The sequence below is a fragment of the Anomalospiza imberbis genome, chromosome 2 (assembly GCF_031753505.1).
Source record: "Anomalospiza imberbis isolate Cuckoo-Finch-1a 21T00152 chromosome 2, ASM3175350v1, whole genome shotgun sequence".
In the NCBI taxonomy this organism is placed as follows: Eukaryota; Metazoa; Chordata; class Aves; order Passeriformes; family Viduidae; genus Anomalospiza; species Anomalospiza imberbis.
In genome coordinates, this window is record NC_089682.1 from 63,185,388 (window position 1) to 63,211,514 (window position 26,127).

General features: G+C 35.1%; 1 protein-coding gene across 5 annotated transcripts in view; it reads right to left on the reverse strand.

The window, feature by feature from the left end:
• The window catches only part of DYNC2H1 (dynein cytoplasmic 2 heavy chain 1), a 146,678-nt gene that overhangs the window by 41,643 nt on the left and 78,908 nt on the right, over nucleotides 1-26,127 (reverse strand). For all 5 annotated transcript variants that reach the window (XM_068181417.1, XM_068181412.1, XM_068181413.1 and 2 more), the window contains 8 exons: nucleotides 25,896-25,968; nucleotides 23,100-23,260; nucleotides 21,081-21,206; nucleotides 18,009-18,119; nucleotides 16,057-16,212; nucleotides 14,043-14,118; nucleotides 12,392-12,603; nucleotides 10,625-10,729 (listed from right to left, as the gene is read on the reverse strand). In XM_068181417.1, coding sequence (XP_068037518.1) covers nucleotides 10,625-10,729; nucleotides 12,392-12,603; nucleotides 14,043-14,118; nucleotides 16,057-16,212; nucleotides 18,009-18,119; nucleotides 21,081-21,206; nucleotides 23,100-23,260; nucleotides 25,896-25,968 — 1,020 coding nt within the window. The remainder of the gene's footprint in view (nucleotides 1-10,624; nucleotides 10,730-12,391; nucleotides 12,604-14,042; nucleotides 14,119-16,056; nucleotides 16,213-18,008; nucleotides 18,120-21,080; nucleotides 21,207-23,099; nucleotides 23,261-25,895; nucleotides 25,969-26,127) is intronic.

Consider the following 26,127-nt stretch of genomic DNA (forward strand, 5'->3'; position numbering starts at 1 on the left):
ATGCTCCATTTCTCTGAATGAAACAATACATCCCTTTACACAGCTGTTCAAGGAGATAATTCTGGTTTTATAAGACTTTACAGCTCAAACTAAAATATGAAGCTATAGTTTAACTACTTTGGTAAATATTGTGAAAGTACTAACCCAGTGCAGGGCAACAGTGTCTTTATTGTGTCACAAGTGGGAGCAGGTTTCTGTGTGACATCCCTTCTGCCAGAACTAGGTGCTTCCACACTTTTTCTCACAGCTTGGCTGCTGTTCCCTCATTGCTGAGAAAGGAGCCTAAGACTGAGCTGGCATTAAAACCTCTCTGACTTTCAGTCCCTGCTGTGTCCCTTACCCTCTCTGCAAGGACAGGATCCACAGATGCTGTTAGGATGAAGGTAATTTAATGGCACTTGTAAGCAAATCATTCCTACTGCATGTGGATCAGTAAGAGACAGTGTAGGTCCATGCTTGCTCTTTTCTTGTTCTATCAAGGCCACCTCAAAGCTGCACTTTCACTCACTAAGGATCTGAAGTAGGGCTGGACTCTATACTGATACGTGCCTTCTCAATCAAATACAGGGAAAACGTGGCAAAGACATTGACCTCATCTGTATCTTCCTTTATACAGAAGAGGATCATGGATCATATACCTTTGACAACAGGGAGACCCTCTGGAGATCAGAGGTTCAGGGGATGAAGGAAGAAAGTCAGCAGACTTGGTGTAGATAGACAGCACAAGCCCAAGTAGAACCTTCTCCTAAAGAATAACTAAGAGTTTTACTTCATAGAGGTCCGCAGGATACACATTTCCTGGAGACTATGAAGCTAAAAGGAGTGCCAGAAGAGATGGTTGACCTTAACTAATCACACACACTGACAAAATTTAAGGAGACTGGAAAATGGCAGCCGGTTTTTAGAAGAGAACCAACTTCTCATACGCAGAGCACCACAAATACATTTTCATATACACAGCACCAGTCCTATGAGAATTAATAAGGTTATTTGAAGTATTACATTGATTCACTAAATTGGTAAAGAAATGTTTTCCAGCTCTTTGTGTTAGAGCACAGTACTATGGCTTCCACTCCATTAATAGTACAGCACATTTCTTTCATGCATCACCACAGGTGTATTCAAAATAATCCCCATATTTCAAAAATTCCTTTTAAGTACTCAGATCTCTCAGTTGCAGGATAATAAATATAGGTTGACATTACTCATCAATTTCTACTAGAGACTGTTAGTCATGTATTTGTGATGTGGGAAATAATAAATGTCAGCAATTAAATGCTCTGAACAATTGAAAGGCTATATAATTGCTAAATTTTTTTCAGAAAATAAATTCTGAAAATTTATCTGGAATCTACAGTAATAACACAAGAGTTTCAATAATAATAAATATTGCTTTTCAATAATTAATATACTTTTCAATAATTATACACATATTACTCTGGCATAATTAGAATTATGGAGGAATAGTAAATATAAAATTCATGCGCTGAGTCCTGCTGAACTGGATTGTGAAAGAGAAAATTGTGTCTGTTGACAAACATTCAAGAAGCTATAGTCATTACAGATGCACCTTGAAAAATAACCACACACCACGGCCCACCTGTTCTATATACAGTAGAAATTTTGCAGTCAGATGTATGACTGCAATATTGGGTGGACATACCCTAACTTTTCTTTATCTTGCTTGGGTAATAACAACCATGGAGATTTGGTGTACAAACTCAAGCATGATCCAGCAATTTAAGAGTCACCAGTGTCCTCATACACCCTCCCCTACACCTTCTGTCACTGTTGCTCTCAGAAACAAGGCAAAAAGCAGCACTGGAACCATGTATCTGATCACAGTTTTAGTAAGACAGAGAGCAGTTTTAATCTTAAGTAAAAGGCTATGCAAGGAATAGTAGGAAGAAGTACAGAATCAGTCATTGACTTGCTGAAAATAAAAGTACATTAGATACTTAGTAATTAAAAAAAAGGACCCAATGATAAAAAGCTGTTTTATTGAAGTCAGTGAGATCATTGCAACTACATTTAATGAAGCAAAATTTGCTTCATGTTTCCTGACCCTGGTTTGTACCTTGTCTACTTTACTAGACTGATCTACACTGTTCTTCATTATTATTTTAATATTAATTTTAGCTTGAGAAAAATCCATCACATAACAAAAAACAGTTATAAAAAGGTAACTTTTTTCCTACAAAATTTCTCATTTTCAAGTATAGACAGAAGAGCAAGAGCATTCATTTTAAATAAATACTCTATTTAGTCGCTACACTAAGGTTCAATTTGCTAGTCCTTTTGATATCTGGTGGATTTCATTAAAGAAATCGTTGTTTCTCTTTAAGCAATCCCATCTATGATTCAGTTTGAGATTTCTGTGCTAGTATTAATTCCTGTGGAGTATTCAATTCAGCAACATGTTTTCACCTGATTTTGTAAGCTTGACATTGTTCAGATACCGTAATTTTTAAGTCATGCAAATGTAACATGTGAATATTAATTTCCCATGTCGAGTTTCTGCTAGAACAATCTCTCGAGTTTTCAAATGATTCAGCTGCCATTCATGATGAGTGTGAAATATCATGGTATGAATCACAGAATGACAGAATGGTTGGGGTTGGATCTCTAGAGATCACCTAGTCTGACCCCCCACCAAAGCAGGTTCACCCAGAGCAGGCCACACAGCATCACTTCCAGACTGGTTTTCATTATTTCCAGAAGAGGAGATATTCAACCCCATCCTCTCTGGCAGCCTGTTACAGTTTTCTGTCACCCTCTTTAGGAAGTTTTCCTCAGATGGAAATCTTGTGATTCAGTTTGTGCCCACTGCCCCCTGTCCTTTCACTGGGCACCACTGAAGAGATTCTGGCCCCATCTTCTTGATACCTGCCCTTAAGATATCCGTAAACATTGATAAAACCCCTCAGTTTTCCCTTCTCCAGGTAAAACAGACCTACCTCTCTCAGCCTTTCCTTGTAAGACAGATGCTCCAGTCCCCCAAGCATCATATTCCTCCCTGGAGCCCCTGCTAGTAGCTCCTCATCTTTCTTGAACTGAGGAGCCCAGAACTGCACACAGCACTCCAGATGTGCCTCACCAGGGCAGAGTAGAGGGACAGGATCACTCCCCTGACCTGCTGGCACCGCTCCTCCTGACGTACCCCAGGATCCCATTGGACTTCTTGGCCATGAAGGCACTGCTGGCTAAGGGACAGCTTGTTGTGCCCAAGGACCCTCTGATCCTTCTCCGCAGAGCTACTTTCCAGCAGGCCAGCCCCAGCCTTTGCTGGTTCATGGGGTTATTCTTCTCCAGGTGCAGGACATGGCATTTGCCTCTGTTGAACTGCATCAGCTTGCCCTCTGCCCAACTTCCCAGCCTGTCCAGGTCTCACTTAATGTCAGCACAGCTCTCTGGGGTATCAGTCACTCCTCCCACATAAAAATAAGTATGAATACAGGAACAGATTATTCCTAGGCATTTTTAAATACCCCCTATAGTATACGACTGTGCACTGGAATTCTGTACAAAAACAAATTTATATTTATAGCAGTGATCTGCAAGACGAGATTTTTTACTGAGATTAAGGAAAACCATACAAGCTTTATACTATGTCAAAGAACTGCATCAACAAATTTTTCATAGGAATTACAGCTTACGAAATCTTAAATTTAAGAGTTACCTTTTAGTCACAGACGTCATCTAAATACCATAATTTCCAACTCTGCATCTTTACCTTTCAAAATATATGTCAAAAAGCTGTATTATTAATGATGACTTCACTGAAGGAAATTTCTGAAGTTGTTTAACAGCCCACATTGCAAATGCAGGTAGAAATTATTATAGATATATATATATATCTGTGTGTGTGTGTGTGTATATATATGTTGAGGATAGCCATGAAGCAAACTGCAGAATTAAGATTTTGGACTTTGGAAATAAGACACTAGTTTAATTGCTGTAAGGGAAAGGGAAAATATGATACAGTATAGTAATCAAAGGGAAAAATTGAGGCAGTAGAGTGGACAGCACATTAATTTCAGTTGATTAAAAAGGGGAAATAAAAGACTATTTTGGAATGAGCTTCAGAACAAATCCCCTCATTATGTAGAAAGACCAGGATTTTTAGCAAAATGACTGAGTAAGCATGGAGTATCTCTGTGGATTGAAAGGTAAAATATAGAAACATGTAAGAAGAAAAATCAAGGACAATGAAAGAACTGCTTGGGCAATTTGAGATGAAATTAGAAAAGCCAAAGCCCAGCTGGAGATAAGACCAGCAGAAAACAAGTAGGAGTGAAATGGGTTTCAACACATATGAAAATGTTCAAAGAAAACATGGGGCATTGGCCAAATGTAAGAGAACATAAGTGAGGCGTGGTACATAAAACCTGAAGTATTCTAAGGCCTCTGCGCATGGTGTAGGAAGCAAAGGAGCAGATAATACGGGGAAATAAACAGCCCATGGGAAGAACATGAACACACTAACAAGCACTTCAATCCAGCTGTTGGCTGGTCACCAGTGATGCTCCTGATGCTCACAAGTGCAGCCAATTCTGTTTAACATCTTTATCAATGATCTCAACGAGGAGATTGAGTGTACTCTTAGCACCCTGGCAGAGAGTGGGCAAGTCTCACAAAGTCAGTCTCACAAGCATACTCTCTGCCATTAATGTGCATGATAGCCTTGCCTGAGGATGCATAATAGTGGGAACCATTCACTTGCTTTAGCAGCTGAATAAAATAAAATTGGTAACAAAAAAATGAAATTTGAAATGTGTTGGTCTTTCAGTGCCCTGGAAAATAAAACAAGCAAAAAAATATATCTACTAATTAATAAAATCCCTTTTTTGTCTTTGAGACAAGCACTGTAACTTGCATACTTTAGGATGCTTGAAACTTCACTTCCTCCTTCTGAACTTTTCAATTTGAAATTGAATACGTAGATATGAAATGCAAGTGTAATAACTATTTACATTGTTACAATACTCAATGCAGAAATGGCAAATCAACTATTTTCAAAATCCTACTCTAATAAAAATCGAATTTTTCAAGCAGTCCAGTTTTCAGAAGAAAATAAATCCTCCTGTATTCTGAGTAAGCAACACTTCATAGTAACAGGTATTTTATTTAATCTCTTAAATGCTCATTAAAATGTTCATTATACGAGTATTAGAAATGCTGCCGACACTATTACAAAGCTTGACTCAAAGGTCAATGGAAAGAAATAGGTAATTCCAAAAGGTGATTCACTGCTTTATTTTAGATGCCTATCTAAGACTGGCACAAATTATCCCCTGTAGCTGGTTGTCTTTCCTTAGTTACAAAAAATAAAACAGATTACTAGCTAAGAAGAGGTGGATAATATTCATATGATTCAAGCTAGTTGAGAGGTATTACACTGGGGTTTCTTTGTTTTAATTTCAATTGGCTTTGAATTTGGCTTATCATATTTTTCTATCACAGTACCTGAACACTTAAAAGAAAAACAAACTTTTAAGAAATAATTCCAGTATCAGTCAGGGGAATTTGAAGAGGCTTGAATCAATAAATACATCACAAGTCTTTTCCAGTAGGATTTAAACAAAATATCCTCTAAGAGCTGAACTAGAAATCTAACAGAACCTCTCTGTGTATTTCAAAGATAAATTCTAATTCCATGATACCTGTTTTTAAAATACCATTGACTTGTGGGAAATGTTAGAATAACATCTAAATAAAATATTTGGTCTTAACACCGAAGGTATTTTCAGAAATATTAAAAAACTAACTGAAGATAATATCAGTGAAGGAAACAGGATTTCACACATCTACATAATTTACTCCATGGCAGGTATGAATTCGGTATCTTGGAGCTGGACTGTAATACACAGGGAGCTTAGATAACCATTAGATTAGGCACCTAACTGAGAAAAATAAAGCTTTTTTAAATGACTATCAACCTTATAAAATATTTTCTCTATTATATTAGTTTTGCTGCCAATGTGTAGTGACTATCCAAAAAAAATATGTCCGTTCTGGTAAATAAAAGGGGAAGTTCATGACTTCCAGCAAGAAGGAAAATTTAAAAAATTAAATCTGGGAAAAATAAGTTACCTTATATCCTCTACCCTGTCATAAAAAATGATAGACAGAATTGAATTCTATTTGAGACTATAAAATTAGTACAAAAAAGGTTCTTAAAGCAAGTAATTTTGTTGCAAAATCTGAACCACCTAAAATGCAGAGTATCACTGATCTGGTTGAAAAGCAAATAAAATTACAAAGGACAAAATATAGAAGGAAAAATATTTCCAGCAAGTTCAGTTGAAGCAAACTGGTATCCAGTTAATATTTAGGTTATATATATTCAGAGCTCAAAACTTTTAATTCATATATAAAATCTAGAAAAAAAAAATTTTGTAGTATTTCTCTGAAAAACTGGTGAGAAGCTACAGTCTGTGGACTCTTCAGCAATGAGCTCCAAAGGATTATTTTACATCTCTGATGTCCTTAAGCATTTTGAGGGCTGACCTTGGCTGGCCACCAGGTGCCCACCAAAGCTGTTTTATCACTCCCCTTCCCAGCTAGACAGGGAAAAGAAAATGTAAGGAAAGGCTCATGGGTTGAGCTAAGGACAGGGAGAGATCAGTCTCCAGTTGTGAGAGCAAAACAGACTTGAATTGTGAAAATTTATTTAATTTATTACTAATCAAATCAGATTGGGATAATGAGAAATTAATGTTCAAATGCCTTCTCACCATCCTTCACTTCTTCCTGGGCTCAACTTGATTCCTGAAATCTCTACTTCCTCCAATCCGAGTAGTGCAGAGCAACAGAGAATGGGGGCTGTGGTCAGTTCATCACACATTGTCTCTGTCTCCTCACTCTCTTTCCCTGCTCCAGTATGGGGTCCCACTCACTTGGACAGTACTCCATGAACTTTAAAAAACAAGTTTCAATTATGCAAGCATGATCAACATCAGGAGGTCATAAAAAGTTACTGCAAATCCAGACTCGCCTTCCACTTCTGCCATCACTGGGATGGTGTACATAAAAGAATCAAGAGGCTGTCCAAGCATATAGAGACTGTGACTATCCTTTATCTTTGCAAGATAATGTGAAAGAGTACTCACTAATTTATGAAAATATCAAAAACAACCTAATCTTCAAACTTAGTGAGACTTAATCTGTCTCATATGATACTGTCTGTGAAGTATTATAATGTGTAAAAGAATCTTGAATTCCTGAGGCAAGATACTATTAGAATTATTAAACATTGTATTGTATACAGAAACTAGCAATGAGTAAACCACGTGCTAGACATATTCATTAACACTGGCAGTCATATTTGAAGAATCATGTGAAACTTGCCAGCTACTGATTGTCTTTTTTCTCAAAATAATTTACTGTATTATTGAAGAATGTTTAGATTACCCAGCTGAGTGATCATATATAGCTACTACTTACAGGCTGCAGTCATTTGCATTTGGCAGGATTTGTTGGGATCACTCAGCACATGCTACCCTCTCTACAGTGCCTGCAGTGAATATGTCTGCTGTGCAAATAAAGGAGACAAAACTATGCCTCTGTGTCTTCATTTCATCCTCCCAGGGTGGTCACTGGCAATAAGTCATACTAGTTGCAGGTATGGTAAATCCTGCACAGAATCGGATAGTTCTTATTGCTTTTCCAAGGTTTAAAAGTACATATGCAGGTCGGTCTGTTTCAGTCTGTCAAAATTCCATTTATCACAAAATTCTATTTCGATGACACTTACGTATAGTTCTATTACAGTTATAATGAAGGATTTGTTGATAAGAATTCATAAAAGCACAGAACTAAGAATAAGAGATGAGTCCACGGGCACCAAAAGCCCACTTTGCAAGAAGGTCACTGGAGAGATTACAGACTCTTCTCATTGCACAGGAAGCCTAAAGCAAAGCTCCACATATTCTGATTGCTCTAATCACTGTTTATAACTTAGACTGGGAGCTGGACCACCTGAATATGGGCCAATGTGCAGGCAAAATACAGTGTTTATCAGATCAGCAGGAAGGAGCATGACTTTGACTAAGTGGTGAGGTCTGTTGTTGAGTATGAGGAAATTGAGCTGCAGAACAGAAACTCTTGACTGGTGTAAAACAGGTAGGATGAGGTGCACTGACTCCTGCAGCTGCACTATCAGTGGAGAGTTTTTCTATTTTAATGCCCTGTTCTGTAAAGAGAACATAGCAAGCGATGTGAGATTATTCATGACCATATTCAACATAAGAGATGTATCAAAGGCTTATTCTAACATCAGGTGAGGCAGAAACAAAGAGACACAGTGAACTCTAGAAATACAGGCTCTAAAACTTTACTTATCTTCACCTACTTAGAGAAACTAAGCACATAATTCAGAAAAAAAACACTAAGTCATGTTTCTAAAAAGATCATGTCTTTTTAAATAAAATTGTTTTACCCGTATGAATTCAATATTAATTCTCTCTGAATTACAGTACAGAATACTGCAAGACATAATTTCTAATAACTCAATTACTAATTGCCAATGTAAAAATAATACTGGTAGCAATATTCATCTTTTAAATTAGAAAAGTTCTCTGCTGATAAGAAGCTGTGACTATAGTAACACAACACTTGCAAAAATTCTGAAAAAAGACCCTTTCTTTTTATTGGTGTTTTAGGTTTACCCAAACACTAGCAATGCATAGGTTTCAGAAGAGATATCTGCATGACTTCAGAATGCTGCACTGTGCTGCAGCCTATTTCCACTAAAGTGTGTTGCTGCAGCAACACAAGCCGTTGCTTCTAGGCATGAAAAACTAACAATATTCATAGAAAGTCTGGCGAATCAGTGAAGTAGTGGACATGGTACTACATTTCACCTTTCTAATGCAAGAGACATGGCAGCTGAGCTGGTATCAACTGATTTCTGACTACCCTTGCTCATTACCTTTAGTTTGGTAATGGATTTCTGACAAACACTCCTGTTAGAAAACCACTGAATTTCCACTTGTGAACCATGGGATCACCTATGGATCTAAAACAGCTGCCAAACTGCTGGAAATCGAAAGGGAATAGGATTCACAGTGAGGAAGAAGAACAGTTTAAGGAAAATCTCACATTTCTGTTACTTAAATTGCCTAAGACTTAAAGAAATACTGCAAAATACTATCCGAAGGATGAGAAAATATCACATATGACAAAAAAAATTATCTCACAGAACTGTAACTAGAGCAATCTCACATTTTCAAGATTATAACCCATAGTTTATAGATTATAATCAATGCTATGGCACACCAATTCAGTAGAGTGTGAGTTTACATGTAAATTGACTCATTATCTATTTCCCTTCACACAGGAACTCTGAGTCTATTCTGATTTTCAAATATTAGCATTTTTAACAACTGCAGATTTTAACAAGTTATGCAAGCACAGCTGAAATAAAAAATAATCAGCAGTCTACAGTGAATCTGAGAGAAAAAAAGCATCTAAATGGATGTTTATGTAAATGATTTTAATACAAAATCAAAGAGAGCAATGTTGAATCTCAGAGCATGTATCAGCTTTGTAATAGACAAGTTCTTGAGTTCATCCTATTACCTTATGCACCTTCATCCTACTGATTTGTCTTTATATATCTTAAAGTTTTCATGCTCTAAAGAAACCACAAATAGTTTGACAATATAGCTACGGATTTAAGTGAACAGAAATATTTAAACAAATTTACCAGTACTATATTTGATAGGCAACAAATGTAATACTCAAAGGCTTTTCTTTTATTTTCAGTAGATCAGAGGTCTTACAGCAATAGGAAAATTCTGCTTGGAGCCCTTTTAAAGTGACTGTGAGTAAACAATTAGATACTTTTTAATAAAACTGTAATTCTTAGTTTTGAATTCAGAGGAAATTCCAGTTATAGGGAACTTCCAACTCATTTTGCCAAGAAATGTTGGACCAGATGATCACTGAAGTTTCTTCCAACCTATGATTCTGTGATTTAATTTTTTCCCCTCTATAACTTGTCCATATGTAAGACAACACATAGCAGAAAATTAAAGAAAGCCTTGATACACAGACCAATTCATTTCAGAGTTCTGATTTAAGAGTCTCAAATCCACCAACTTTCACATTATCTGACACAAATAATTTACAAGTCAAATAAACTATGCTAATAAGTATTTAAAAGATTTGTAGTGTTTATCTGCACTTATACAGTAATTGTGTGCTCTCATCCAGACTTCACTTAAAAAACACATTTCTAATTGGAATGGAATTTTTTGACTAATTGGAAGAATTCTGGAACTTCTGGAAAAATTCTTCAGAATTTCTATTTCAGCAAAAGCATAAAATCTTACCCATATTCTATGTCTAAAACTGTCATACCACTCTTCAACATTAACTGAATTATGCTACCGGAAGCTTTCTCAATAACAATCTGTTTAAGTTCTAAATGAATACTCTTGAAACTAAAGATTAAATGTTATTATATTAAAATATTCTACAGATAAAAGTCAAAATATCAAAAAAATACATCAATTTACTCTTTCTTATGGTAACTGCATTTATGAACAGGTTGTTGAGTTCTTCAGCTTATAATGGCTGCAGAAAAGATTCAGAGGTTGATGAAAAATGTTAACTTTACCTGGGAACTGATGATACGCTGTGATGAACGAGCAATATTAGCTGGCAGGCCAAAAAAGTCAGGTTTATCATCTTCTGGGAGGCTTTCAATAATGTTACGATAATCCTGCATAACAAGAAAAGAATAGACAGAACACAGGGAACTTTTTATTCCAGTCAAGAAAATTAACAGCACATGCTGAAAATTTCATTACGTGCAGAGCACAACACAAAGGTTAAAAAAAGTATATAAGACATGAAATATTATGGTAATCTTATCGATTTCTTCATTTTATTTCTCATAAACAATCTTCTTTTATTTAACATCTCTACTCCAAAAGACCAAAAACAATTCTGACTACAGTGAAGCTATCAAATGAAAACAAAAATATGCCAAGACTGTCCCTGAAAAGTAGGTACAATACTTCTGTTGAAAACTTAAAGGTAAGATTAATGACAATAGAGAAAAAATACTTTAGCATTTGGAATTCTAATAAGAATATAATACATATTTATAAAATTAAGAGCATTCACTTTTATTTAAATCTAAAAAATATTCACTTAAAGAAAGTGGAATTGTTTGGGTAAAAATAGGTTTGCATAATCATTGGAGATACAGAATAACATCAATAGTGGTTACAGTGTAATAGTCACTAGTGATGCTCTCTTGGAAGAAACAGACAGAGGCCTTGCAGACTCAGGTAGACTAATGGTGTCGGACATCTCTCTTATTGTGTTTTAAAGGCAAAAAAATTTACTATCTGAAAGTCTGGCAAATGTACCACGTGCATTTTGTCTTTGCTTTCAGGAGCACGTGCTGGATATGCACAACTCACTTTAACATGGAATCTCACTTCAGAGGTAACAACAGTAGCAGAACTACACCAAACACTGAGGAAATACTACTTGAAGACACAGAACCATAAATTCTTACATACATAATTATATAACATATCGAGAGATATTAAATGCTGTGCAGGGTAGAAAAAAAAAATCATCTACTTGATTATATTATCTACAAGAACAGAGACCAGCCTGGTTTGTTTATCCCTTCTGTTTTTATTATATTAACTTATCACATCTATAGAAAATAAAAAACAATGGTCTTAAAAAAGTAATTCAAAAACCAAACCAAACCTGAGCAGTCAGAATCCAGGTAAAGAATGCCAAATCACAGCAATTTACTTTAACTGAGATAATACTATTTATATCCTTTCATATTAGAGGTCTAGTATTGAGTCCTCCATTGGAATGCAAGTGAATCCTAATCACAGTAACAATAATTATATTGCGAAAGGACAGGGAGTGATCAGTTGTTTAGACTGTTGAATTCCCTCTCTTTTACACTAGAGAAATACTGAAGGAGAATCAGAATCCATATTTATCACCAAATAAAATGTCATATACCCTCCATGGCCTGTCAACAGATTGTCAGAATATCGATACATTCCTGTTTCATCCAGAAGTTGTAGGAATATTTAGCAGTCTTCAAAAAAACACTTTTATTTTAATATAATAATAATAATAATAATAATATAAAAACATAATTATATCTTTGTCATAAATTAACCCAATTTCTTTTATTCAACTCTTCATAGCTAGGCCGCTCTGCACCACAGTCCAATCAGATACCATAAAAAAGAATAGTAAACTGACAGAGTTAATGCTCCACACAAAAGAGAAACAGAGGTATACTTTGGATTGTAACTTGGGTTTTCTTTGTGGAAGCATTTCAAGATCAGTTCTTGAAAATAACTTATTTATTAGGTGATAGAAGTTGTATACATACCAAAATACTGCAGGAATTCGGTAAAGAGATCGAACATGGGAAAGTATTCATCTTCTTGCCTCTGGCATTTAAACTGCCGATGATTTGTGAATTGAAAAGCTGCTCCAAGTAGGACCGAAGAACTCTCATATCAAAGTAATTATCTACACGACCTCCATAAATTGCATTTTCAAACAAGCCATGAACAAATTCCCACTGAAAATCTTTGGAACCTATGAATTAATTAACTAGTATTAGTTTTGTATCATGGAATAGTATTGCATTGTAAGCATTTCTTCTTGCCACGGCAGTTCTTCAGGGTAATAAGAAGAGATGAACACATCAAATAATTAAATTTTAATTGTTCTTCTATATGACCAAATAGTAAAAGCTGCAGGAACTTGAAAGAATTTGTAAATATTTGGCAGTGAAAAAATGAACGCTTAGTGCATTGCAAATGAATTATTAGAAATTTCGCTTTAGACTTGAAGTGCTTTTTGAACTAATTGGTTATATACATTTTAGATATTATGCTATTAATACTTTAATTTTGGGCTCCTTTGTCATAAATAAAATTTTAAACACTATTTTCTACCATCTGATCTCATAATATAAACTGACTGATTAAACAAAAAGCAGATCATGCTCCAAATAGGTAAAATTACTGGAAATGTCATCTTTCAAACACAAAGAGGTCCAGGATAGATACTTTGCAAATCATTATGAATCACACAACATAGAAAATAAATTTAAGCATGTTAATAATAATTTCCTGGTCAGATTGATGTTGTGTTAGATTACTCTGACACAGCTATATCCCACAAGTTCAAAATAACTTATTTTTCCTCCATTCTATGATAGTTGCCCAAAATAACTACATGGCACAACAATCTACTTGTATCTTCTAGCTTTCATGTGCAGGCGAAAGCTTGATCAGGAAGGTACTCCCTAAAGTCCCTTGAAAGAGGAAAGTGACAATTACTTTAAGTGGGGATTTACTGGTGGTAACTGTTGTTTGCCAATGCTTCATTCATTCCTTCATAAGAAAAGATTTTTTGACAGCACTAATTAATGATTATCATTGACAGTTAATGATTCAACCTCTTTACCTCACTGTGTGGTTCAAGTCTGCACAACTAAGGTCTAATTTCAGAAGTACTAACCATCCACAAATCCCATCTAAGTCAACGATTGCAAATTATCTCTTCCCACAACTCCTAACTTTGAAATTGTACAAAATGCAAGGAGTTAAAAAAAACATTTACCATATTAACTAATACTAAAAATTCCTACACTGGTTAATAGAACAATGAAGTGGGATCTATCTGATACTGAGTTTCAATATGGAGAATTCTTTCATATTCAGTTTATAGTCAATTCATTTATTCAATATTTAGGGGAACTCACACTGGGAAGGAATGGAGACACAAGAATTCATCTTACAGGCAGCCCTGTATTTCCTGTTTCTGCCTCTGGATTCAAGAAGCTGAGCAGCATACTCCCTGGTTTATCCAGTCGCTTAAAAATGGATTTATGATTCACTCTGTTTTTCTTGTTTTGCTTACTGATGATGAGCTCTACAGCATCTCCACTTTTCTATGAGTGTTACAGAAAGATAAAGCTCTTCATGCAACATCCCTACTACTGGGGCTTTCCTTAAGAAGTGACTTACCCTCAAAGAGTCCATCAATAATGTCAAAACCAGCACGGAGATCAGACAAAGAAAATTCATAAAACTTGGTCCAACCCTACCATGAAAAGAAATCCGAAGAATTTAATTAGTGATCATTTAATCAGGGATGATAATGAAGTAAAATACCAGTATCATGTGGTTATTGAATGCTGTATAATACTTAAGGAAAAAAGAAACAACCTGTGTCCTCTAAAGTGCATTTTTTGAAACATTCAATAGTGGCAGTATAAAAAAAATTCAGTTGTAACAGTGCATTTAATTTCATATACTTACAAAAACCAGAATCCATTGAGTATAAAAAATATGAACTTGTTCTTTTATTTCCTATCAATATTTACTTCATCTAAAACTTGCTGACATCTGCGACTAGATCATGCATTGAATTACATTTTTTTTATTTCTGAGGGCCTTTTTGTATTTCAGTAGACAGACAGGATTTTCATAAATAGGACTGATTCTTCAAACATATTCTTTAATATACTCCCATCACCTTACTCCTTAATTCATGTCACTTCTTGTCTGACCAAAAAAATTATCAATTATTGCTACTATTACCATAAAAATACTGACCACCATATGCATATTTCAATCATTTAAATTTTGTATCTCCTTTTTGTTCTTGGGACATTAGTTTTTATGTAGCAGGAATGCATACTGTGTGTGTAATTCTCACAAAAAGCTTTCAGTGTAAATGGATAAGTAAAAATAAATACTGATATATGGCAAATCAGTTAGGAAATCCAGATTTGAAAGGCATGTCCTGTTGCTCTTTTTACAGTGCACTTTGATATGGATGATATAGCAACAGTGCACGATTCATGATGAGAAATGCAAATGTGTCAGCCACATGTTCATGTCCAATGAGATGAATACAGCCTGAGGTCAAGACTGCAGCTGCCCCACAGATCACAGAAAACTATTAGCCAGCCACCCTGAAGGTCATATTCTGGAAAGATGTTCCTAACAGTATCCATGTTGGGGTTTTTGGATAGATCTGTACAGATCCAAAACAACTCAAAATTCATTATAAAATACAAGAGCTTCTACCTGAGATTAACTATAGTCCCTCAATGTTAGAAGTTGGTAATCTTGAAATGTAAACCCATCACTCTCTACATATTTATGCACTGGAATTAAAAACAGCACCAATCCTACCTTGTGTTACTTCAAAATCTGGTGCCAAATGAACATGTATTTGAAAAAGAACAAAGGAGAATTCATGTGTCAGTTTAATACTTAAATTATTTTCACCTCTTGTACTTTTTGAACACCATATTCAAAAGCCTGTTACAACAAAAGGCAAACAACCTTAAAAAAGCCACAAAGTCAAAACTAGCAAAAAACTTTAAAACATTCCAGACTATGCCAGATCAAATCATTCATGTGACAGAGTAATTTCATATCTAGCCTAAATAGAATAAAATAAACAAGACATAAAGCAGTTTGCTGTTTGGTGGGTTTTTTTGTCTATTTAATTTAAGCATCTTTCAGGCAGAAAAAATATTCACTTTAATCAAAAATTTAGCTAAGGCAAAAACACATCTCTGAAAATCATTATAATTCTCGCAATAAATTATTTCCCTTGTTCTTCCTTCTCCTTGAAGGAGTTTGCATGAAGAAAGTGTAGACATTATCATCTCCTCCTTCCCTCCAGTGTCTCTTTTATTCAATTGTGTTTCGATAATATTTTTGCCTGTCCCAAGCAAACAGGATTCACAGAATTTTTTTTCCACACTTCTGTAGCAGTATCACTTAGTCCATGAACCACAAAATAACCCCATGCAGGCAGAAGCAATTTTCAGAGGGACAGGAACTGAGGTTACCAGGATCCTATTTTGCAATGAATTCAGAGAAAATAAAGGCAGACACCAGAAATATCCAAGTTTTTCTCATTTCTGAATATGACCCAACATATACATGATGAAAAATACTTCCAAATATAAAAGCTAATAAATGGGGCAAATTTTTTAAAATATAGTAAATAAATTACTACCTGAGGGATATAATTTCTTCTTTCTTGGCATACAGCATGAAACCATGCTAAACAGAAGAGAGAATGTGCTCTAGACAAATTTCCCTTTTTGTTGATTTGCTCTGGTGTCCAAGATTCATAAGTTCGCAAGAGATTTTTTTTGAGGCCTGGAGGTGCCTGCATTGGAAGGAAAATCACTGTTCAAGACAGAAAACCTGGTATTTTTATGTGCTATTTTCTTAGATTATAACCTGGAATTTGTAACTTAATGAAATGACAAACAGTACTTAATAGAATAACATTTAACAAGAAAAAAAATGTTTGTAATAAATGACCTAAAACCAGAATGTTTCTATAGTGAAAATAACTTCAGCATACTGAAGGCAAAGGTAACCAGGTAAGGAGGACCAACTTATAGGACTGTACTACATTAAAAGAACTGAGTGAAAGCATAGTACTCTATGAAAATATATCAGCATAAAGTAAATTCAATTGTTTTCATTCAAAAGAATTTTTTTCTGATTTTACAATCAGAAAAAACCTTAACTACCAATTACTTCTGTGATGTGATGAATGTCAAATTGCCTTATGTCATCCCCACACTCTGTTAGCCAGCATATAAATATGGTATGTATGTATGATAAAATGCCAGTTCTCAGATTTAGTGGTAGGTAATGCTCACAAGCACTAGAAATAACTGCATTTAAGGTGTAGGCAGTAACCAAAATTAGAGTGCTTCAAAGTAAAAACAAGTGGATACTCAGCCATTCTCAAATTATTTGCAAGTCTGAAGGCAAAAATAAATTTTAAATATATTTAAATTTCAATTTTGTGTTTCTAAATGTTAATGGTTCTTTTGTTCTTTTGAAAAATGGCTCTAAGTGTTTCCATAAGATTACCATTGTTGCTTCTGACAAATAATTGTAAAATATTGCAGTAAACTGATTTTATTTTAAATATCTGTACCTTCATTGGTAACACTACATACACTGGAACATACTACAACCATATAATAATCAAATATCATTTGCCAAGTCATTGCCCATCATTTTTCTTTCATGGTAACAAAATATTTACTGCCATTGGAAAGGAAACAAAATAATTTAGAATGTTGCATTTGTGCAAAGTTCCAATTATTCCAAAGATAGTGGAATGAGTAACAGTCCTGCAGTTTCAGTATCATTAAAGACCTCAATATAAGCAAGAAGGTACTGCAAAAAATTTAAAAAACCTGCAACCAATGTAAAAGTGTAGCTATTTCAGCTTCTTGAAAGTCAGCAACATTAGACTCTTAAAGGTCAAGGTTTCCTGGATTAGCTGCAGGCAAAATCTCCACACTCCATTATCAATGGAAGACTTATGAGCACTTCTACTAATGATTTCCATTTTGGACATCACTGCTTAAGTGCATTCATGATTAGACTACTTTCCAATCAGTTGGAGGAACATGGTCCCAGTTATTCCTTAAGCTAAGCCATTTCAAATGCAAAGCTCTCAATTTTGAGTAAAGGCTTTTAACTCTATGTTCTGCTGTATGGAAGGAGAGCCATTTTTTGTTGAAAGAGTCCAGTGAATATAAAGCTCTAAAGCCAAAAAGGAAAATAAGAAAGAGCAAGTGGGATTCTGTGATCTTCAGATGAGGTTATTCATCAAGGAGAAATTCTGTGTTTTCCATCCATGTAACAACACTTGTGTAGATTTTTGTTTTTAAGAAAAAGTGATTAAATGCAAAAAATACTCTGGAGCACAAAACAGAACAACTAGTTCTCCTATGTAAACTTACTTTCAGTTCATACTTACATTGCGAAAGCATCTAGGAAAAAATCATCTTTCAAGGTAAACTCGTATTTTTTGTATTACATGTAACTGAAATATAAGGTAAAACCATTTATACTATCTAAACATAGAGTTCACTATACATCAAGGTTCATTCAATATGAGAATCTAAGAAAAGCTTTCTAAACAGATCTTACTTCATAAGTTATTTTCAGACTTGATTGAAGCAAAATCGGAGTAAACTTTGGATGAACTTCCGTAGTAAGCCAAAGACGAAAGTTTGGTTGAGGATGTAATGTATTCAGTTCCTATTAAAGAGATGTTATATATTGAAATAGGCTTTGAGGAGATTGGGGCTTTTTATGCATAGAACCGTATTTATAAAATTATAATAATCTGGATTAGAAAATTAGGTTTATCTTAAAAAGTTAGGTTTATCTTATCTCCACACATTCTATATCATTGCTGTGCTCAAATCTGAAGTTCATCCTAGCTGTGTCAAAATATTTGCACCTTCCTCTTAGATACTAAAGTCAGGACATAAAAATATAGAGTGGTTCTTTACTTCTTTTAAGTACAATAACACCAGAAGGCTACATCAAAAATGATGAAGGCTTGCATATGATGTGGGCTGCATATCAACAACAGATCTCAATGACTTTCAATGCTAGTATAGCTATATTAATTTCTTTTTCTTCAAGTATTTGTTCTATGAACCCTTCATGTATCATGATTCACAGAAAACTGAAGATTAGAAAATTGAGTTCTAAGAGAAATACTGTCAAAAGTTATTTCAAATAAAAAGGCTTCACAAAAATATATGATTACTGAATATATGGAAACACACTGCTAGTGCTTTATGCTCAGTTGAAAACCACACATTTGTCATCAAAGACACCAAATTTGCCTGACAAGTGGTTTCAGAACAAAGTCAACAGTTTTGTGTATGTGTTGGAAGAAACATAGCTCAGAAACCTCTTGAAAGACTTTCTCACAAGCCATTCATTCTGATAATCTCTAGAGCATAATCATTATCACTTTGTTTTCAGTGTTTTTAGTAAAGAAAATAATCTGAAAAAACATTACTTGTTCAGCTATTAAAGCAAAATGACAACTATAACTGGTACATAGTACAGTGGAATCGTAAAGCTTGGAAGGAGCCACCAGACTGCCTAGTCCAACTCTGTGCTCAAAGCAGAGCCAGAAACAAGTTGCCCAGATCTGTAGCCAGTCAGGTTTTCAGGATCTACAAGGATGGAGACTCCGCAGCTTCTCTGGGTATTGACCACCCTCCCACTAAAATAAGTTTCATCATATATTTAAATAGTATTTCCTTTATTGTAGTTTATGCACATGGCCTCTTGTCCTGTCATCGGATACCACCAAAAAGGTTCTGACTCAGTCTCATTTACTCTTTCCCATTAGCCAATACACAAAATACTATGATTCCTCCCGAGCCTTCTCTTTCCCCAGCTGAACAGTCCCAGTTCGCTCTGTTTCTCTTTGTATGATACATGCTCCAGTTCCTTCATGACCTCTGCAGCCCTTTATTGAACTGGTTCCAGTAAGCCCATGTCCCTGTTTCATTGGCTAGCCAAGTAGTGGACAGAGAACTCCAGGTGTGTCTTACCAGTGCTGAGGGGAAGGATGACCTCCCTCCACCTGCTGGCAACACTGCCTAAAACCCAGGATGCCCAGGATGCCAATGGTCTTTGCTGCAAAGTCATTTTGCTGGCTCATGGTCCCCTTCTTACCCACCAGGACTCCCAGATCTTTTCTGCCAAGCTGCTTTTCAGCCAGTTTGTCCCCAGACTGTTTGGGTGGCTGGAATTACTCCTTCTCATGGGAAGCACTTGCCATTTCCCTTTGCTGAACTTCACAAGATTCTTGTCAGCCTACTTCTCCAGTCTATCAAGGTCCTTTTGAATGAAAGTACACTCATCTGTTACAGCAGTCATTTCCATCAGGTTTCTTATAATCTCTACTTGCTGAGGATGAACTTTGTTCCATTATTCACCTAATTACACAGGATGTTAAACAATGTTGGTCACAGTACCAATGCCTAGAGAACAACACTGATGACTGGATCCAACTGGATTTTTTGATGCTGAAAGTAACTCTGAGTAACACGATTAGGCCAGTTTTCAATCTACCTCACTGTGGTACACTTGGGTCCATATTCAAAGACTGTGAGAATTTCTGTATCTGGATGGAACTGACTTATGAATATGCAGCAATCTCTTGAGAGGATGTTTAAATGTAAGAATTACATAGCCTCCCACCTGCTAATGGTATGCAAAACAGGAAAGCGAATGTGCAGAGTCAAACATCAGCAAATCTTAGTCTATATTAAGCTCAGCAAGAAGTTTAACACATTCGGTATTATGTTTGTGTGAAAAGAATAAGACCTTCCTGACACATATCCATATTTTGATACTTACAAGATCTGAAATTTTGAATTCACCAAGGAGCTTACAAACATTTCATTACTGTTGACTGCCTTGTTCAGACTACATGACACACATCAGTGTTATCTTGCTTTGCCTTTCTGTTTTTTCAGAATGAATTAGAGGAATGCTGAAGGTACAGCCACATGGTTACTTCTAGACAAATGACACACTCCAAGCTCACATCCATGGACCATGCTTTACAAAAATCATTGAAAACTGGAAAGTTAAGACTGTAGTAACTGTTGAAGGAATTCTATTATTTTCTTCTGACTTTATTTGTTTTAAGGATTTCGTGGTGATGTACATGAGAAGTATATCATATAAGATCAAATTTAGTTAGAAAGTTAGTGATTTCATATGCCATAAGTGTGTGTTTCTATAAAATATGAGACATTTTAATTTCAAATTAGCAAAAACCTCCTAGTGACTCAGCCTGAGTCTGCGCTTAAAAAAAAAGAACTACTAAAAAGAAAGTCCTAGAACTAAGGAGGGAAAAAATTAAATTCAAGCATACATAGATTCATAGTTCATGAAAAAACATGTGTAGTATCCCATAAAATACCAGAAGTTCTAACTGGAGCATTTGCTCACTCATTGTGGTAGAAATACTGTACAATGTGTGAAAATTAAAGCACTCGCACAAAGAAGGGAGCTGCTTAGATCTGAAGCAGTTCACCTTATTCACGAATGAGAAAACCACAAAAGTATATTTTTAAACTGCAATTTTAGACATCACCATGGAAATGCCTGAAATGCTTCAAAAATGTTGCATACTAATTTTGTCTGGTTCCCTGTATCATCTTCTCTATTTACCCTCACCTTCTCCAATACAGGAAGCCAAGATGTAACGAGATGCAGGTTCTTCAAACACAGCCATTCTCCATTCCGAGCACATTCTCTTAAAGTTTGAATAGCCAGGTCAGCTTGGCCCTGGCCCATGGCAATCTGAAATGGCAGACATAGTTGTATCAAGAATCTGTCATACCTCATTTAACAATTAAATACAAAATCGTGTTTTCAAGTTAGGATACATACGTTAAAAAAAAGAGTGCTAAAGACAACCAGAATTTTCTCTGATGTGATAAGTTACTAAAGTAGGGAAAATATTAAGGAAAACAAGTTTTTCTTTGCAACTTATCTATCCAGTTTCTGTACAAACAACATTACCTAGTCTTTTAATGGAAAAAAACATACATCACTTGGTGACAGTGATTGTATTCCCTGGGAAGTCAAAAATTAATTTAAATAACAATGACTAAACTGCATTACTGCAGAACTGCAAAAATAAGAGAGAAATGAGAACTAAGTTTCTTCTGACTAGAAGTTAGGAGTACTTTCTTCACTTTTTATAGTAACATATTAGTTCTACCTTCCAATCTATTTGGAAGATAAAGATAACAAAAAACCCTGAACCAAACAAGTCGAAAATAAAGAGGTTTTAGCCAATGTGAAAAGTCTTGTCTTGGCATTATGATTCTCTGACTAAGTAGAACTGAGTATAATGTCTTAAAATAATTGAAAATAGCCAAAAGAAGACAACTGAAAGTCACTAGCAATATAGTAGCAGACAGCACAAATTTAGCCCTCTGTTCTTTATCCCATGTGAGAAATAAATCAACAGAGAAGAAAATTCTATCTTTTATGTTCTAGTCAAGTTGCATGAGAAAGTGTAGGAAAAAATAACAAAAATATTCTCATTAGTGTAACAACTTTCAGGTGATTCAACTTTGAGTCCTGATCCTTAATTGAATACCATAGTATGCTACATTTTGAAAGTCCAACATATAAAGGGTATCTAGAGATAAACATGAAAATCTATGTGGCAGAGTAAGAAATATGCATTGTGCAATATTCACAGCTAGATAAGACAGCAGTAGGATCCAAATATTTACAGTTTGATGGGAAAAATATATCAGTTTATGTTCCAGGAAAGGAACAATTTCAAGGACTATTTAAAAGCAACATTAAACTTGACATTTTCCATTTCTATGCTAACCAGTTATCAGCTAGATAACAACTTCCCTCGCCTTAATATGTCAAATGACAAAAAGAAATAATATTTTTCAGTAAGTTATAAAGCATATTGGTACTGTGTATTAGGAATATTAGGAAACCACTTGATTCATATAATAATTTTAATTGGAATGGATCCTGGAAGGTATCTAGTCCAATCTCCTGCTCAAAGGAGGGCAAGGTATGAAAGATTAAATCAGGAGCTAAGGCCTTTGTCCAGTATATTCTTGGAAAACTTTAAGGATGTAAAATTTCTCAAAATATTTTACAGAATTTCACTAAATACCTAAGTATTCACAAACACTGAACACCTGATTCATGTTTTCTATTGAAGAAAGAGATGTGAAAATCCTATAAGCAGAGGAAATGATGAAGTCTAGTTTTTAGTGGGCTTTGTTTCAATTACTCCACACTAAAAAAGATATTGCTGCAGCATTATATATATATATATATATATATATATATATATATATATATATATATATAAAATGTATAACAATGTATAACAGCAATGTATAACAATTTTCAGCCTCTTAGCCTCTTTTGTTCTTTTCCATCCATCTTCTCATTTTTTCCTCTCCACACTGGAGGAATGTCTCTTATTTGGATTCTGCTTCTGTAAGCATGACTAATTGTGTCTCTTCTCCATCCCATTTTGCCAGTGGAATGAGAAGTTAGTGTCAAGACAGGTGGGAACAACAAAACACCACAGACACCAAACAATAATTTTACTTACTAACTTCCTTGGAAAACAAAGTAAAACAGATATTACTACAACATTTTACACATTTTGGTTTTTAATCACTACAGTTATCTAAGACTGACCTGATGGTAGCACTCAGTATTTCTTTCAACACTGGCAAGTTCCTGTAGTTCTTGAGAAGGATCAGCACCAGGAGAAATTATTATCAAGATGGGCTCAATTTCCAGTGTCTCTTTATACAGACGTTTCATATTCAGAGGTGATGGAGATAATTCTTTTATTCCTATAATTAGAATTATTATGGAAATAAAGTGACTATACAAGATGGAGTGCTTCATTATCCACTCTAGAGTTCATCTGGCTGTCAAGAGTTCTGTTCAGCAGACACCACAAAACCAGTTTTAAAATGAAGGAAATATCCTTTCAACATGCAGGTAGGTATAAGGCACCCCCACATCGAGAAGAAAAGTATTTCTGGATTTCCAGCTTGATAATTTGCAGTCTTTATTTAGAGTGTAGTCTTGAGGAAAACAAAAAGAGAGGAATGGAATGAGAAGATATGCTATTTACTAAAAGTAATTGCAGCGTCTATGTCCACATGCAGAACTTCTCTCCTTACTGCCTTGAGAGCCTTAATTATTCGACTTGGTACTATGATTACTTACATTTATTATTTGTTTTAATACACAACTTAAATGTCTAGAATGTTGACCTAGTAAAGGCAAGGTATTTATACATGTGTTGCATCGATACATGTATAAGTGTATCATAAATTAAATAGTGTTGACCACATATTTTCATGCATCTTTAGACCAACATTTAACCAGTGAAGTATTGGGTGCAACAGGAAATCACAACATACAGTGAGACAGAAGAGCCCAAATCAGTGACATCTATGCCAAAACTACTAAAAGATGCAATACACACTTCCTTGAGGATGCAGTCTATTTTCAGACTTGAGCTATTGTATGTTGCACATAGAACAAAGCTGTATCATTTGTACCACAGAATCATGGAACACTTTGTATTGGGACCTCAAAGATCATCTCATTCCAACACGCCACCATGGGAAGCAGCACTTTCCACAAGATCAAGTTGCTCAGAGCCCCATCTAGCCTGGCCTTGAACACTGCCAGAGATGAGGCATCCACAGCTTCTCTGGGCAATCTGTTCCAGTGCCTCACTACTCTCACAGGAAAGAATTTCATCCTAATATCTAATCTAAATCTACTCTCTTTCAGTTTGAAGTCATTCCCCTTTGTCCTGTTACTACATGCTCTTGTAAAAAGTCCACCTCCAGTTTTCTTGTGGGTCCCTTTAAGTATTGAAAGGCTGATAACATGGTGCATTTCTGTAGAGCATGTAAAATAAAGAAATAAGCATGCTTCAGGTGTTACAAAATACATTTGGAGAAAATTCTTATGAATATTATCTTCAAAAGAAATTATTTTACTCCCTCTTCATCCATAAATTTCAAATTTTAGGTAAAAGTTGAGAAAAGAAAATGAAGTCTATAAAACAGAATAAAATAGAATTTAAAGGCTTTCTTGTAGGATATTACAACTCTTTTGGAATTCATCTTTTCTCTAAGGAAAACCACCAAATGAGCTCGGAAACTTAATGGCTTCCTTTAGAACTATGTGAAACAGTTCGTTTAAGTTGTTTCAGGGCAAGGACACTCAAAAAGACAAGGCAGAAAAAAAAAACATGAAAAAATATTCATACAATTGCTTAGAAAGTGCTAGTCAAGATTTTGCCAATCTCACTGATACGCATGAAAAGTCTGTGGATGATTTGTGAATGACTTACTGGTTTTGAAAATCTGAATGGAGTCAATGGTATTCTGCCTTCCTTAGTGAGTCTGTAGCTTCATTCAACAAAAACATTCCCTTGTGCAGCATTCCTCCAAGGAACCAGTCCCAACACAAGTAATTTATGTAATACATTAAGATTTGGAAGACAGTAAGCAAGCAAATAAATTTACTCTGCATTCAGGTCTCTGCTGGTTTTTGAGCCACACACACTGCAGATCACTCTTGTCATTTGAGTCCAGCAGGCAGGGACACTGTCAGCATGGGCCGTGTCACCATGACCAAAGTACCCTCTCTACCTACTAATAATGTTTGACAGAGAAGCTGTACCTTAATGCTGAAAATCCCAGTCTGGGTGGCAGATATTGAGCCAATTTGAGCAACAAATAATGTCCACAGACAGCATAAGGGAGTAAGATAAAGTGACTTTTAAAATTTACAGTGCCCACCCCAATGAGACACTCAAAACTGCTAAAAGCTGAAGGAAGGTTTTTGTGTGTTGTACTGCAATATTAAAATTATTTGGCATACAGGTTTCAAACTTTGGATATAATAGACACGAGAGAGGAATCTGACTGACTAGAATAAATAGACAACCGTAGCATTGAATCACTCTAAATCATATGTATTTTTAAACAGACACTAAAAAGTATTACAGACCAAGACTTCTACAAAAATGACTGATATTCGTGAAATAATCTTTTGAGACTCAGCTTATAAAATATCAAACCTAACAGTCTTTAAATGGTAAATTACATAAAAATATATTTATGGAAAATCTGAGTCTTAAGAAGAGTGCTGCAGTGTAAAACTTCGAGAAAACCAAGTATCTTTCTTTCTTGATGACTCCAGTGTTCAATAATTAATTAAAAGAATTTGATAGATCTTTTTATTCTATTTTCAATCACTGTGCAGAATAAACCAAATTATTTTAAAAGCACTTTGAAGAATATTTTACAAGAACAAAATCAGCAAACCATTTACAGCATATTTTCATATGCTAAAACTTAGGAATTCCATAAGAACTATAATATAAAAGAGAATCATAGGGCAACAAAAAATTATTTAATTGTTGTGCAGAAATGCCCTGGTGAAAATTTAACTTACCAAGGGTTTTACATGCAAAAAGAGCCATGGCACTCTGTAGTCTGTCTGGTCTGACAGCCTGGACCACAAGTACCTTAAAATAAAATATATTCAGGGGAGATGAGTTGATAAAAGTATATAATGATAATTTAAAATGCAAGACTCTCCTAAGAAGGATGAATTCTTTGAATTTATCTTCAGAACAAAGTTATTTTCTCTGAATATACAGAGCTATCTGATCATTCCTTTCCAA